Source organism: Triturus cristatus, chromosome 4_1 (genome assembly GCF_964204655.1).
Source record: "Triturus cristatus chromosome 4_1, aTriCri1.1, whole genome shotgun sequence".
NCBI classification, from domain to species: Eukaryota; Metazoa; Chordata; class Amphibia; order Caudata; family Salamandridae; genus Triturus; species Triturus cristatus.
This window is the reverse complement of record NC_140585.1, coordinates 637,928,774-637,945,922: the sequence shown is the minus strand read 5'-3', so window position 1 is coordinate 637,945,922 and position 17,149 is coordinate 637,928,774. Positions and strand designations below refer to the sequence as shown.

At 41.0% G+C, this 17,149-nt stretch overlaps 1 protein-coding gene across 3 annotated transcripts in view; it reads right to left on the bottom strand.

The window, feature by feature from the left end:
* Window positions 1-17,149, bottom strand: part of EPYC (epiphycan) — a 165,277-nt gene that overhangs the window by 22,282 nt on the left and 125,846 nt on the right. For all 3 annotated transcript variants that reach the window (XM_085653021.1, XM_085653019.1, XM_085653022.1), the window contains one exon: window positions 14,848-15,006. In XM_085653021.1, coding sequence (XP_085509147.1) covers window positions 14,848-15,006 — 159 coding nt within the window. The remainder of the gene's footprint in view (window positions 1-14,847; window positions 15,007-17,149) is intronic.

The window sequence follows — 17,149 nt, the reverse complement described above, 5'->3', positions numbered from 1 at the left end:
AATGTGAAAGAAGGGGAAGTAAGGGAGATGTTGCAAGATGTAAGAGAGACATACATTTGCTCCCAGGAATCCACAACCCAGATCCTTAAAGATAGACAACCTAATGTCCTGAAACACATAACAGGACATCTACCATCTATATCCACTTTTAAACGTTTAACTGCACAAACTAAAAAAGCCACTAGTGATACCCCACCTGCCCCTAGAAAATACCAAGACATATACTTACCTGGAGATTTCACAGTTATAGATAATAAGAAACCTTTCCTTTTACAATACAACCTAAGTAATGAGAAATAAATCCTAATATTCTCTACAGCAGATAACTTAATAAAACCTAGCCAATGTTAAACATGGATGATGGATGGGACCTTCAAAATGTGTCCCAAACCATTCAGTCGGATATACACCATATGTGGTGAATATCAAAACATAAATATATCTTTGTTATATACCCTTCAACCAAATATTCAAAGCTGCAATTACTATGACCACCAAATAAATTTTTAAAACATAAAACAAATAACTACCACCCGACAAAAAATTATCATAGACTTTGAGCAGACCATTATTCAAACATTCCACACATTTCCCCTACACACCCATACAAGGTTGTTACTGTCATTTCGATCAAAGGAAATGGAGATAGCTTCACAAATCTTCACTTAGGGCCTGATTACAATGTTGGGTGGATTGTAACCGACTGACCGTCAGTGCGGTCCACCCGACATCTGACATTGCGGTCCTCTCGCCCCTCATAATGTGGAGGCATCGGGCGGAGGGACCGTCCGCAGCGCTTCTGACTGGCTCGAGGATCCCGTAGGTGTGTCAGAAAACACCATAACCCCTAATGCCGGCAGAGCCAAGTTTGGCTCTGCCTTCGGGATTTCTGACAGCTATTTCATGTAGGCCTTTCTGACATAGAAAGGTTGTCGGAAAGTGTTTTTGGGGGCCCATAGCACGGCCCCCTTGCCCTCCGCTGTGGAGGCTGTGCCCCTAAATACCCCTGCACTGTGAGGTGCCTGCCACAAGATGCAGGGATGTTTGCAAACAAAGATTTTATAATGGAAGCTTGTGCTGCTGGCCTTTTCCACCCTTTGATAAAGCTTCCATTGAAAAATGCATGTTTGCGCCCCTCCTATGGGTGGTCGCATTGTATAACTGATTGCAGAACTGCCGACCTAAGGTCGAGCAGTTTCAGACCACTACGGTATGCTGCCCAACATCGTAATCAGGCCCTAAGTGCAGAATTTGCCTTTGAAGTAAAGAGCAAAATTATAGCTCTACCCTCTGTCCCGGTCACAGAGTTAGCCAACCACTAACATTTACTCTTAGAATACTATTTCTACCGACATAATGTAGACAAACTGAGTCATATAATGGACTATTTCGAAGACACTTGGCATTGCTCCAGACACAAATACCAACCCAAATTCTAAATATCTTGGTGAAATGTCTATGACAGCACCTTGGAACAGGAAGCCAAAATCAACATGCAGTGGATGGATTGGTACAGTGCCTTCCAATTCACAATAGGCCGAACTCAACCTACACAGTATAAAAAGAGCAAAGCTACCAAGAACTATGAATGAATCAATCTGTCAACCAAATTGGCACTAAACGTAGCAAGCAAACCAAAAGAATGTATGATATGCTACAATTTAAAGTCAAACTCTTCATACATAATAAAGGAGAGGATTATTGAGAAATCATAGCCCAAGGGATATTATAGAATAAATAGCAATCTACTAAAGTCATAAAAATTATGACAAATTCTAAACAACATTCAAACTATTTTTCATTCAGAATAATAAACATAATATTTTATTACACCATTCAAAACAAGTATTAAAATTCCAATTTTAAGGAAGACTGAAATAACAAATTTATATATACATTTTTTAAACAAAATGTAACCATCACCAACTAAGAAAGTTCAAAACAAACTCAATCCATAACATAAAAAAATTGCAACACATAAACTAAACAATTCCGCATATCAATCACATATTTGCACAAACAATATGGGATCACTTTTCCCATACAAAAGAAATGAAATAAATAAAACGTACTGTTCTTTAGCTGCAGGTCTATCTATGTACCCATGTAATAAACAATAGAAATCCTTCAAAAATGGTAATAATATTGTCCAAATAGTCCCAAAAAAGTTCAAAAATAAAATGAATCCAATAGAAATTACTTGAAACAATCCCAAGTATCTATGAACTATAAAAAACTCAAAAAAAGTTTAAAAAATTAACACCTCAGGAAACTCAAAAAAAGTAGTTCAAACTAAAAAGCATTGGTTTATTATAAACCAATAATTATTTCATTTAAAAAAACGGAGCCTCTAATGCCCATAGGACACGTTCACAGACAAAAACCTCAAAGTAAATAAATACTGCAAAACACAATACGTTCCCATAAATACTTAGTTAATCATCAAAATATAACTAATATAACACAATTTAACATTTTGATGCATTACAAAAATAGTGTATGAAAACACAAAGCTTCAAACTAATGAGAAACACACAAACACTAACACTAATATATCTAAATATACAAAAACCCACAAACAACACTATAACTAACTTCTAGTCACCTCCACCTTCAAAACCCTTTAAAAAAACCTTAACAAAGGATTTACCAGTTCCGATCAACAGCAGCATCTTACTGCGACCTGGTTCTGTGGAAATATACTAAAAAAAAAAAAAAGAAACAGGCTAAAAAGTAGAAGGTAGCAAAAAAAAACATGGCCAATAATTCAACAAAAAAGGCTATCTCCCCATAGAAATGAATGGGACATTTTGTAAAAAAGTTGATTAAACGTATTTAAAAAATGTAAACAATTATTAAACATGTCAAATATGTCACAAAATTTGATAAAATGTTATAAAACTGTCAAATATAAATTAAATAACAGGATAAGATATGTACAAATATTTAATTTATACTAGTGTTAAAATAATGTTGAAAATATGTATATAAGAAAACTTTGAGAAATATAAAATCTTTTACACAATGGAAAATAAAAGTTGGAAATATATAACATAAAATAGTGTTTTCATATATCAAGGGGAACTAAGCACTGATCCGGTGTAAGAAAACAAGAGGTAGAGTTCAAAAGAAGTAATGAGACAAAACTAGTACATTATCCAGTAAAATGGTATTCCGAACAAAGATAAAGGACATGGAGAACTAGAAGATATTTATTTAAGAGCCCTGAAAAAGCAAGTTTGGGCGCGAAACACTTGTTGGCTGTTTGCGGCTAATCACAGTATTGGAGGCTGCTTGCTATATTGAAAGAACACTTAAAGAAAGAATCAAAGAAATCTTGAGAGAAGATAAAGAAGAAGTTACTGTTGTCAGTTGATTCTCAGTGCACTGTTGATTATATATCAAAAATAAAATATTGGTGGGGACCAGTAACTGAGATAACCAGCGCCAGGCGTTATTCCTATTACCCGAAATTAATTGTTATATCAATTTGGAGAAGGTGTAGGACACTAAAGGGTTGGCATTTACAATTCTGACTCCAATCAAAACCAATCTGGGTAAGATGTTGGACACAAAAAGGGTTAACATTTACTTCTCCCGCTCCAATCTACACCAATTTAGGGAAGGTGTTAAATATTAAAGAGGTGACATTTAATTTTAGCCATGGTGCTCGTTCCAGTCAAGGGTATGACAGGATAAGTTATTCCAAGGAACAACTGCTCAGCATCAGTGAGAGGGGTGCTATGGGGAAACATCAAGTAGCCCCTTCACATGAGAGCGTTATATTAAACTGTGGCTTGATTAATAGAAGGTCCCTGTTAAAGCACTATCAGGAGGTGTCGATAATGTTAGAGGACATGGATCTGGATGTCTTATTTTTAACAGCGACCTGGACTAGCACTGACTCTTCTGTAAAGTTAGGATTTGCCTGTCCAGGAGGATACAAAATGTTTCATAAACCAAGGGTCAAGAGGAGGGGGGTCGGTGATATTCAAAGAAAAATGGAACTTTGCGTTATTGCAGGTTGACAACGTCGCTGGGATTGAACTATTGGACTTCTCACTGCAAGAGGCTAAAGGAAGGCTATTAACAGGAATGGTCTGCTATAGACCTCCAGGTCTAGACACCCAGTACCAAGCACTGTTCGATACCATAACTGCTCTGACCTTAACTCACACCAGAATGATGCTTCTAGGGGATTTTAATCTATGGGATAACGGGCTTCTAGGGACTTATCTGAGAGATCTGAGGCCATCTGGTACAACAGCCAACTCATCAAGGAGGACATATTTTGGATCTCCTGACTGAGACGAAGGTGATCGATGTTTTGCCTCGAAGCTGGACTGACCGTTTCTTAATTCACTTTAGGATTACATTGCCCAGTCCTGTGAATAACAGCAATCGATCAGTGACCTATCGTAAGGGAAGAGAATTGGCCAAGTTAATAAAAAATAGAACAGACCCAACATTCCCGAATCAGACTCTCTTTGTTCCTAATGACTCAGTAGGAAAAAACTATCCAACATATTGTAATCATATAACCAGAAACCTGGATTTGCGTGCTCCAGTGAGAAGAATGAAGAACAGAAGGAAACCCTCAGCCCCCTGGTACAGCGAGGAGCTGAAATTAATGCGGGCCACATGTAGCCAGGCTGAGAGGAGGTGGCGAAGGTCATACATAGAGTCAGACAGGAAAGAGCTGAAACTGGTGCAGGCTCGGTATAAAGAGACTATGTCCAGGTCCAAAGCACTTTTTTACACCAAATCTATCCTGCATGAGCCTAACAGCACAAAAGCTCTCTTCAACATTATAAGGGATCTCTCCAGCCCAGCTTATACGGGCAATAAAGTGGTTGCATCGCAAAAACTTTGCGATGAGATTGCCACCCACTTTAATGAAAAGATCACCAAAATTGTTGGAGGTTTTGATCCTGGTAACACCAGTTGCCAGGATGAATTACCTCAGAAACTAGCTGAGGAACCTTGGCTAGAAACATCTTTGGAGTATTTTCAACTCCTTACTGAGGAGCTCTTCATCAGCCTTGCTCAAAGTGTATCCTCTGGTTCTCCCCTAGACCCCCTTCCACATAGGATCTGGAATGAGTTTAGGCAAGAGTTATTTCCTTGGATGTGGCAGATCTGAAGAAGAAGAAGAAGTGGTTCCAGAGGTATGGAAACAGGCAGAGGTGACCCCCGTGCTCTAGGAATCTTTTCTGGACCCAAGAAACCCAGCAAACTTCAGGCCTATATCTCTCTTGCCATACCCAATAAAAATTCTGGATAAGGCTGTCAGCAAATCTTTGTCATGCTATCTTGAGGATAACCATTTGCTGGACAGGGATCAGTTTGGTTTTCATCCAGGACATGGAACGGAAACAGCTTTGGCAACCGTACTGGACAACCTGCGAATGCGAGCCGACAATAGTAATCCATCTGTGCTAGTGCTACTGGACATGTCGGCCGCAAGGTGAGCCATGCAGTACTGGTGGAAAGACTGGAAAAAATAGATGTGAAAGGACGAGCTCTGAAGTGGCTGCAATTGTATCTATCAGAAAGACAACAGGTTGTAACCATGACACCGTTCGCCTCTTTTAAGTCTCCGGTACGCCATGGGGTGTCGCAGGGCTCTGCAATAAGCCCCATTCTTTTTGACATTTATCTGCGTCCTCTGATCCCTATTATCAAGTCTTTTGGAATTGACCTGGTCAATTACGCTGACGACACCCATCTGGTGTTCTCCCTGGAAGGGAAGCAAGCAGTGACCATGGACACATTCCAGGAATCTTTGCACCAGACCTCTAGTTGGCTCAGGAAAAACTCTTTGAAGTTTAATGGGGGGAAAACAGAGGTGGTATATTGTTCTACTGCTAAAATGTCCCAGCACCTGCCGCTAGAGTTTAAACTCACTCCTGGGGATGACCCATTGGTTCTTGTTAAAACTGTGGGTAACTTGGGTGTCATGGTGGATGACAATCTTCAAATGGAGTCTCAGGCTAACAAAACGTTAGCGTCTTTTTTGCCTTGTTGAGAGCGCTTCGGCAGATTCTTCCGCTGTTGCCTAACGATGCTAGACCTCTTGTAGTGAGGACTATAATTCTGAGTAGACTGGACTATTGCAACTCCCTGTATTTGGGAGCACCACAATTCATTTTGCAAGGGTTGCAGAGAATCCAGTCCATAGCAGCAAAGCTGGTGCTAAACAGGCAGCGCAGGTCCTCTACGGCACTGGCCTTGAGGGATCTTCATTGGCTGCCTATTAAGGAAAGAGTCTTTAAGTCTCTATGTATTGTGTTCAGAGCAGTACATGGCATGGGCCCTGTATCTTTGCAGGAGAAATTTACTTGGTACATGCCCATGAGACATCTTTGCTCTTCCAGCGCAAATCTGGTAAAGACTACCAGATTTAAAAATCCAGGATGGGAGGCAGAGCATTTGGTATTGCGGCTCCACGCCTATGGAATGAGCTACTTCAGAGCATTAGACAAGCTAACTCCCTGCTATGCTGTAGAAAGAGCCTGAAAACCTGGCTGTTCCCAAGGAATGAGCATAATGCTTCCCACTGATAATCAGGCCTTGAAGTTTGTTGATGTCATCTGTCTAAGTCACAGCGCCAGGATACCCGTAGGGTGACAGCTCGCGCTATATAAGTTCGACATACAATAGAATACAATACTATTACAACTTTAATCTAAACCAATTTGAGGATGGTGTTGGACACTAAAGGGGTGACAGTTACTACTTCCACTCCAATCCAAACACATTTTGGAAAGGTATTGGCACTAAAGGGTGAGATTTACTATTGCTACTCCAATATAAACTAATTTGGGCTACAGTGTTGGACACTAAGGGCCTCATTACGATGTTGATCGGAAAGGCTCCAAACGGCATTCGGATTTTCCTAACCCGTGTCAGATCCCATGTTTCGTACTGACTAAGTAACATTTCAGACTGACCGATGATAGAATGTAACCGTTCGGTCGTTCTGACTCGGTTGCAACCGGCATTTGGAGACTCCGAGTAGGCCAGAGCCAAATCGTACAGGTCTATGGACTGTGTTTCCGACCGATGTTGGATTCAGACAGCCTTTCCGAATCGGTCTGTCCAACGCAAAACAGCTGTTGGAAGCTGATTTAGGGGCCCAAAGCAGGCCCCCCCTTCACCCGGAGGCCTCCGGTTGCGGCCTGTGGTGCTATCAACGGGACCCTTCTTTCCAACCATGTACAGTGTGGCAGGCACCACGGGGTGACTGCGACAGGAAACAAGGTTTTCAGAATCCACCCCATTTTTCAATGGGAGCCTGTGTTGTCGGTCAGAACACAGGCTCCCATTGAAGCCAATGGCAGTCCGACCGATCGGAAACATCGTAATCGGTCGGTCGGACTCGCCAACCTGAGTCGATCAGAACCGATTCCGACAAGGAGTCGGTCAGAATGCAGTCTGACTGACATCGTAATGAGGCCCTAAATGGGTGATGTTTACTATTCTCGCACCAATGTAACCCAATTTGGATAAGGTGTTGGACACTAAAGGAGTGTAGTTTACTATTCCCACTCCAATCTAAACCAATTTGAAGAAGGTGTTGGACACTAAATCGGTGACATTTACTATTCCCACTCCAATATAATCCATACAGGGGGAAGGCGTTGGACACTAAAGGGGTGACATTTGCTATTTCTACTCCATTTGAAGGCTATTTGAAGAAGGTGTTGGACGCTACAGAAGTGAAATTTGCAATATCCACTTCAAAATAAAACATTTTAAACTAGGTAATACAAATGTAACATTTTAAATGCACAATCAATGCTCCATAAGCACTCATATTTATTTTAACTGTAAAATAAAAGTTTTATCTAAAAATACACTAACCAAAACTACAAATCTATATATAATATTTAAATATTAAAATATAAAAAATATTTTAATTAATAATTGCTATATATTTAAACATATTTACTACCATTCCTAAACTTTCAACAATAACATTATAAATAAATTCATGATACGAGATTAAAAATAATAACATAAATAAGTATTGAAATTATTTTTATACTGTACAATTTTTAAAATTTTAAGAAAACTATTTTTAAATATTTACTGTATTAAAAATTGAGTTATGTATTTTGAACATTTTATATCATTTACGTTTTTTTTAATTTAAAAAATATTTCATACCATTAATATGTATCTGAAATATTATGAAACTAAAATGCATCAACATATGAATATAACAAAATAATTGTAAAAATTATAAATCATCAATCTGCATAACATTAAATCTATTACCTTAACATTTAATTTCAAATATATATTTACAAAAAGTCTCAACATCTTGAACCCCCAAAAAATCAATATTCTACTACTAAAAAAATATATAACCAATTATTTATAAAGACATTATTACAACAAAAAATATTAATTTAAATCCATTCCATGACTACAAAATTATCTCACTGAAAACAGAAATAAAAAACAATAATAAACATATACAATCAAACACAATATAATAAAATACATACTAAATAACACTTACAATAGTTATTACATATAACAATATTTTCTACGTCGATATTCTTTTTCAATGAAACAACACTAAAAAAAGTTTGATATTCCTGTTGACGATATTTTTGATACCTTGATATTTTTGCCACAATATTTTTCTATTGCAATATTTTTTGCTAATATTTTGTCTAAACATCTAAATGTTTTGTAAAAACCACCTAAAATTATCAAAGTGCCAACCACGAACATCTAGTCATGTGAGATGGGCCAAAGTTGAAAAATATGGTTGGCTGCGATTGGACGCAGGTTGGATACAAGAAGTGGATTGGGTTCGGTCAGTGCTTACCTTCGGACACAGAAGAAGTTTTTGAAGGAAAAGTTCTGAGAAGGTAAAGTTCAGCAGGGCAAACATGTAAGCGGTATAGGAGGAGTAAGCATTGTTATTGAAGAGCTTCAGGGTGAAGTTGTGGTGTAGATTTCTTCATTCAAACTAAGGGCCTATTATGATATCGGGCGGACGTCCGATGCGGGAACAGGACCACCCGACTAGGAGTCGTAGGTCCCGCTGGCCGCATTTTGATGCAACTAGCTTCACGGCAGTCGCATTGTGCATCTTTTGTATTGTGGCATGTGCTGCACATGCTGCAATACAAAACTCATCTAAAATATCCCGGCACCATGTGGCAGGCACCATACTGTGCCTGCCACATGGTGCAAGGATATGTAGGGAGCACTATAGGTGCCCCCCAGGGCCCATATCAGAGGGCCAGTGGGGTCCGCTAGGGGCCCCAAAAGTCCCTTTCTGCCAGCCTTTTCATGGCGGGTTAACCACCATGAAACGGCCAGCAGAAAGGGCCATTATAATCCCCATGGGGGTGCCTGAGCAGGCACAGCCACCATTGTAGGGATTGCAGACCATCCGACAGTCCGGCGGGCTCCTTGAGCCCGTCGAATGTGTGTCCGTCTGTCTGTCCGCCCACCCTATATCCACTCACTATCATAATGTGGCCAGCGGTCCTGCAGGGTCCGATGGCGGTGGGACTCCCTGATGGTGGCAGTCCCACCACCATCATAATGTGGCCCTTAGTTGCTTTTATGAAAGTAGAGCATCTCTAGCGGGATGAGACAGGAGGCTAAAAACTTCCAGGATTTGCAGCTGCAGAGAAGAATGCAGTGAGAGCTGCCATGAAGTGAGGCTAACAGGCGAGGCACCTTGTGCGTATAGACAAGCAGGTTGGAAAACGTCTTCTCTCGGTTCTCAGAGCAGGTATTAGCCAAAAATATTTTAAGACCCAAGTTTTGGACTTTGGCTATCTGGGCACCTTTGGAACCACCAAAAAGAGTCCAGGACTGGGAGTGGGCACCAATTGGAGGGTTAGGACTCACTTAGGTTGTGCCCAGGTGCGGTGTCAAGATGGTGGTAGCCTTTTTTGTCCATGTGGCTCTGAACAGGAGGACACCAAACTAGCCCTTGGAGTCACTCTGGTAGACTTAGGTTTAAGTGAAGCATGGCTCAAGCATCAGGGCATGACTCTGAGGGTTCAAGGAAAGCTCCATGCAACAAACAGTACTTCCAGCTGCAGCAAATCAGTCTTGTGAATTATACAGCAGGCTACAGCAGCAGGCATTCCTCTGAGAGTCCTTCCAAAGGTCGAGAACATGAATGAACGAGTGAGTCCAAGGGCCCTATTATTATACCTGGTGACTTCATTGAAGTAGGAAAAGTTTCTAGAAGTTTCTCTTTTTAGTGTAATTTCCTGCCTCCCATGCCCTGGCTCCAAGCTTGCTGCAGAGACAATGCAGTAGTGACAAGCCCTTTGTGTGAAAACAGAGCCCAGCCCATTCAGTAGCAAGTGGGGCTGTGCCCAGCACACCTAATTCCTCTATTCTGCATCTGGGAGGAATTTGCAAAGTCTAACTGCCAACTACACCCAGTTATGCAATCTCGGACAGGCTGCAGGCACCAAATGGCAAAGGGCAGGAAAATGGCAACTTTCTAAATGTGCCATTTAAAAAAAAAGCTATATTTAAAATCCAACTTTATCATTAAAGAGGATTTTTTATTGCAATTTCATAGATACCAAACATGCAAGGCTTATCTGTCCCCAAACAAAAGTTAACACATAGTAAATGTCATAGGCCAACCCAATGTTGTCCTAGGGAACAGGTAGGCCTCACAGTAGTGAACATGAATTTAGGAGTTTTTCACTACAAGGACATGTAAAACTTAAAAATGCACGTCCAACCTTTTAATTGCAATGCACATTGCCCTCTGGGCTACCTAAGGCCTACCTTAGGGGCGACATATCCAATAAAAAGTGAGTTTAAGGATTGGGTTATATTGCCAAGTCGAAAGGGCAGTTTAAAATTGTATTCAGGTGGCCGTGTCAGACCTGGGACACGTTTTAAGGGGCAACTTAAGTGGGTGGCACAATAGGTGCTGCAGGCCCACTAGTAGTGTTTAATTTACAAGCACTGGGTATATGTTATACCACTCGACAAGGGACTTATAAGTACATTAAATGTGGCAATTTGATGCAAGCCAATTTTATCATGTTAAAGGTAGTGAGCACAAGCACAGAAGCACTGGTTAGTCGTTGCAAAGTGCACAGAGTCCTACGGATAACAAAAACTAATTTCAGCAAAAGCAATGGATGGAAAGAGGCTAAAGGTTAAGTGGAAGACCACCGTAAGGCTGACAGGTCCGACATACTTCTGCTTGGAGGTAGCACTATTGCTACTGCTGTGAGAGCTATCACCTAGCACAAATGCTGAGTTACACTTAGGAAATGACATTTGAAAGAAAATCAACCCAAATCAGTTATTAAACCATAGAAAGAGGATCCACATCCCATGTTTGGAAAATAAGCATAAAAGTGGAATTGTGAGATGATCGATCCATACGTCACAAGAATGGAGGCTAACAAAGAGTCCTTCCCTCCATAACTTTCCATCGTGAAGTTTTCCCTGACCTGAGAGAAAGAAGTGGCAATGACCATCTCTAGTGTGTAGCCTGAATGGTTTTCTTTCCTCTGTAAGGATAACTTCCATCTTGAGAGTAAGAAGAGGCATTCAAAAACCTTATTCGTGTTTTGAAAACACTTGTCTCTAATATTCTTTGTTGTCTGTTTTTGTACTTTTACACAATGCGAACCTGAACCAAAGAAACACGTGAAAGTAGCTCCAGTCACGTGGCACGGTTCACAATCAGTTTTTAGGCCCAGGCAGATCAGAATAATGGAATGATTTGCAGGTCCAATAACCTCATGGCTGGCCATGCGTGAATTCTACCACACACTGTGTTATGCTAAAGCCTGAAGATCTGGGAAATATATACTCTGGGCTGATTAGAAAAGTCGCTGTTCAGCTACAGGTAAACAGAGCAAATATGTAAATAGGATGGTTTTGGAGGAGCATGCATTCAAGCTTCTACTAAGTAGAACTGAAGTGTTTTTTTATCTATGTGCTTGTCGTGTTACAAATAACGTCTAAAGTCGGTAATTTATAAGCTCTATGAGGCTTCAATCAGCCCGAGTTTCTGTTGCACATACCTTGCCACGCATTTGTGGTGAGTAAATCTGCACATACATAACAACAGACCCTACTCAGGCCGGAGACTCACGATTTTTTAAAACCAAAAATGGCTTGTAGCGGTCTCCTGCCTAAAATGCTTCTGCTTCAATGTGGGAGCGCTGGCTCACAGGTATTTGTGCAGATATTTAAGAGATAATCCTGTGTGTGTGTATTGTGGTACACGGGATGTCATGTGTGCAGGTGCACATTCACAAGGTACAGAGAAGGTGCATGTTTTGTGGTAATCTTCTCACATGTGAGGCAATGCCAGGAGTATGAGTGCACATTCATTGATAATCTCAGGCGTGTATAGGTCAATGCACAGATTTTTGTCTCTGAGCACATATAAATTCGAGAATGTAAATATTGTGAGTTGCAGGTGAATGAGCGCCGATTATGAGTGCAGACAGTAAGTCCGCTGCTGCGAGTACCATGTACGTGGTGATGACTGACAGTGACTCCTCCGTGAGTACACTTTAGTTTTCACCATATAATGTTTCACCCCCTCAGCGAGCCAACAGTGAATGCCGTTCCCTGTGTTCCGCCAGTTTGCTGCCTGTCCACATGGCGACAATTTTGAGAACAGACAACCCTTTACAGTCATCTCCGCTGAAGCAGGATCTCAAAAGATTTGACTGCCTCCAGCGCTGTGCTGAGACACAGCAAACGTTTTAGTGTTTAAAAATAGTCCCTCATGAATTACAAAGGAGGAGGTAGGGGAGTAATTTCTAATATTTTAATGTTTCCCTCGTCTTTATTGCTTGATTTTGCTTGCGAGAAAGTGTCACTCATAGTCGTTGCAATGTCACTCGTAATTACAGTGAAATCAGGAAAATGTCACTCATAGAGCTCTGAAACTTTGGCAGCTATGCAAAAGGCATGTGATGTCACCACCGCTATCCCTAGCATTTCGGTGAATTGATGTCCATGAAGGACATTATCATCTTGCTTAGCACAAATATTTATGGCAGAAAAAGAAATATGAAAAAAGGTGGTGATGCTTTTGATAGTGCACAAACTGCTGCAAGACTAACTGAAGGAAAACACTGAGAACGAAATCAATGAGATCTCCCACTCACTGACACACTCCAAATACTGACAAAATGAATCACATCACATTTCGTTGTTGATCATCTGTTGATATCCACCCCACCCTGTGGACCATGAAAGGGTAAGTCCAGACTAAGGGCATGATCGTGTTCCTGGCGGACTGCTCGTTTCTCTGTCAGAGAGATGGAGCAATTTACTGCATCGCCCTGACGGAGATGCAGCCCGTCAGATTTATGAATGACCACAAAGCTGGCAGTCATTTATAAAACATGGCAGGAACTGCCATGACAGTGGTTCCTGTCAGCGCATTTCTCTATTTGGTGCAGTGCTCCGTCAACACGAAGGGGCCTTACACCAAACCGTTTATTTTATTTTCAAAAAGAAAATCTCATTTCAGGATTTTCTTTATGAAAATAAAAACAATAATGCAAGGGGCATTATTTATTTTTTACTCTCCCTCACTGCCATATTATTTGGGCGGACTGACATATAGCCAATTCTCCAATGGCCCTTTCTCCGTTAACCCGTCAGAGACGTTGGGCCAGAAGGAGATGAAGTAATCGCCGCCGTGACCAAACTTAAGATCCGTCTGCATCAAAATCGGGCCGGCGGACCACTGCGTTGGTGGGGAGGGAATTCAGTCACTGTCACAACATAAAAACATACAAATAGGGACCTAATATAGCTACGTCGGCTCAGCCCCGAGATCTGCTTCTTCCTCCTTAGTACCCTGAAGAAAATCTTGCCACAAGAATGCATTTCCTCAGTGGGCTCAAAAATCACTGCAATGGTAGCCTCATGATTGGACTTCCAGTCGCAATCTGGCTCATAAGCCATCTACAGAGAATTCAAAGTTCAGCCAACTGCCTCCACTGGGGCTCTGCAGAGCAGCCCATATCCCTCCAGCCCTCCTGTGGCTCCACTAGCTTCCTATAGTGTGGTGCTTTGACATCAACCCCTTATGTATCAGAACAACCTTCCAATCTATGCTCACAGCTACATCCATGCTTTACCGTACAAAACATCAAGACAACTCCTACAAAGTTCAAGGTATTGTATGTCTCGGATGGGCGGTCTGACTAATCCGTAACCATTACCCAGCTCTGAGACACTCTTCCAAGGTGCCATGCAAAATGCATTAACTTTCAAGAAAACTCAGTAGGAGCAAACAATCTAATACCAATTGTTTACTGGCTGTATGCTGTGGCTTACTAATGACTGCTCTCAAGGGAAAACAGCCACACACATAGGAAACCGAACAACTTCCAGACAGCTATCACTGAACATATTATTATGCCTTGAATTGCCATTCTTCAATCACTACTGCAGAAGAGGTTTTTCAGCCATTCTTAGCTGAAATATTTGAGGGACAGTGCACCAAGCTGGATGAAAACATTCAGTTTTTACATGTGTTCCTCAAACGCTCTGCAAATATCCTAAGTGAGAACCTAAATGCAATCTTGCCTTATTCTTTTGTACATCGCCTTTTGGGAGGTTTGATAAAAAGACTGCCACATGCATTTCTGCACTCTATGTAAGCAGACTGTGCTCATTCAAAACACTTTTACTCTGCGTGCAACATTCAACTAAACACATTAACATGCTTTCTTAAAGCTGTGTGATATTGATCGCAGAAAACGTCATGATTATTGCCTTTAATATGAGATGAAATTGTTATCCCGTGATTGTAAAATATATTTTCTGTTAAACATTTGTCATACATACTCTGGTTAGCAAAGTCATTTTTGGTTATCCGGCCGATTTTGTTGTAACGAGAGTAGAAATGAGTAGTGGCCTTCGGTAGCGGTGGGATATTATCGAGCTCATGATCATCACAGTAAACTGTAGTAATCAGGCAGGTGCACAAGAGGCAAGTTGGAAGACCTAAAACAAAAACAGAGGCACAATATGAAAAAATGGAACATTACACTACATTCAGCTCTTCGGCGCACTGTGGTGAATATTGCATGCTTGGTGGAGGACAATGATGAATACTGCAGACGTCACTTAAAATCAAGCACTGTCGTGCACACAACAAGTTTACATATTCGAACAAAAGGCAAAAAAAGTTGTAAAATGAAAAAAGGAGTTCTAAAGTTATGAACGAAGAAAGCATGTGACTAGTAAAAATCGATGTTAGGCTGTTGCATCTAAATTAATTGAAAGTAGAAAATAATGAATCTACCGCCTACAAACACTTGGAGAGAACATAGCCACCTACCCACAGATTAATACAATCCAGAAGTTTATTTTGGAGCATAATCGTACTTTGAGAATTATGGTGAAAGCTCGGGAACTGCAGCCAGATGTCTTGAATGATACTGGAGCTTCACTGACATGTAAATGACGCTTCTATTATAATCAACTGTCTTCTTGTTCCGACTTATTTTATGGTTTCTTAATAGGAAGGCAGCCTGCTGCACTATCTAGGACTACAGCTCTGAGGACTTGGCCTTACCTTAAAATGAAGTAAGGAGTGGACTCCCTTCAGCAACAGATTAACAGAGTTTAAATGACTCTTCTCCAGTCAGAGTCCCCCTCCTGGAGCGCGTCGAGTGAACTTTTATGGAGTTGCCAAAGTGAAACGTGGGAAGTGCATTCCAGGGCTGCCAAGGACCATCTATGGGATTACAGACCTTGGGTTTGTGTTTTGGACCCTTGGAACCTACAAGGAGACCTTCTGGAAGGCCCTCCAGAAGTTTGGGAACTTTTGGAAAAAAGCTCCATAATGTGACCGACCCGCCCGCGAGTGCCAAGTCGGCCACCTTCAATGGTGACCCTGTCTGGATTCCAGGTTTGTCCCACTGAAGAAATTCGGAGGTCCGACTTCCATCTGTCGACCGCGAGCTCCCTGAAAGTCAAGTCGGCGAACGCTCACTGAATCCGGCCTGGTAAACAGCAGCCAGGGCTCTCTGAATAAAAAGTCTTTAGGTATAGTTTTGACAGGGGCCTCCCACTTAGTATATCTCAGCATGGCTCTATCGCAGTCAGCCTGAAACTCTGTCTTTGTCCCGGTCAAGTGTGGCTTGAGTGGCGCTATTGGTTTCTAAGCACCAGAACGTGTTTATTCCTTAAAAATTCATATCTCCAGTTCCCTACATTGGATTTTGGTCATTTTAAGTATAAAGATGTTTCCTATTTTTATAAATCAGTGTGGGATTTTTATTGTGTGTTGTGTCTTACTTATGTACTGTTTTGGTGATTTTAAATGCTTTACAAGCCTGTCTCCTAAATTAAGCCTTATTGCTTGGTGTCAGCTGCCAAGGGTTGCGCAATGGACCAATTTATTGAGACCCTTTTTAGGCCCCAGTACAGTGTCAGTGGCCTTGTCATTGGAGGTAGGTGCATACTTACCACCACCAATAAACCATCTTCCAACTGGCAGGTTACAGTTCCTTTTTTCAACTAAGTTAAATTCTGAAGAGACATTAAAACTGAGATTACCACACATTTATCTTCTGTACCATAGGGTCTGCCACTCAAGCTTTCTGGGACCTTTCTGCTCCAAGGAGTAGAAACTGCCATCTATTTTGGGAGAGTTCTGTATATGGTTTACACCATTGTGAGAATGTAGGTTGTTGGATGAGTGAGGATAGAGCCCTGGCCAAGTAACAGCCCCAATCCCTTGCAGGGCGAACCACATAAGTGACTATTTTAACCTATGTTTAGCCCTGGGTAGCTTGGAACAAAAAAAGTCAGGCTTCACTTAGAGGCTACGTTTAAAGTATTTATGCAGCACACAAACTGTAATAAAGTAAAACCACGACACAAGAAAAATCCCACAACAATTTAGACAAAAAGAGTACATTTTATTAAATAATTTGACACCAAAATGACAAACATTCAATAAGTAGAGCTGGGGTTATGAATTGTTAAAGTTTATAGTAAAAATGAGGGCCTACAAGATCAAAGAGTCAAACGAAGACATCTAGTCACTCGAGACCAGGTCAAAGTCGAAAAAAATGAATGAAGTGTGGTTCAGATACAAGAAGTGGATTTTGCCTTGTCAGCGTTTACCCACGAACCT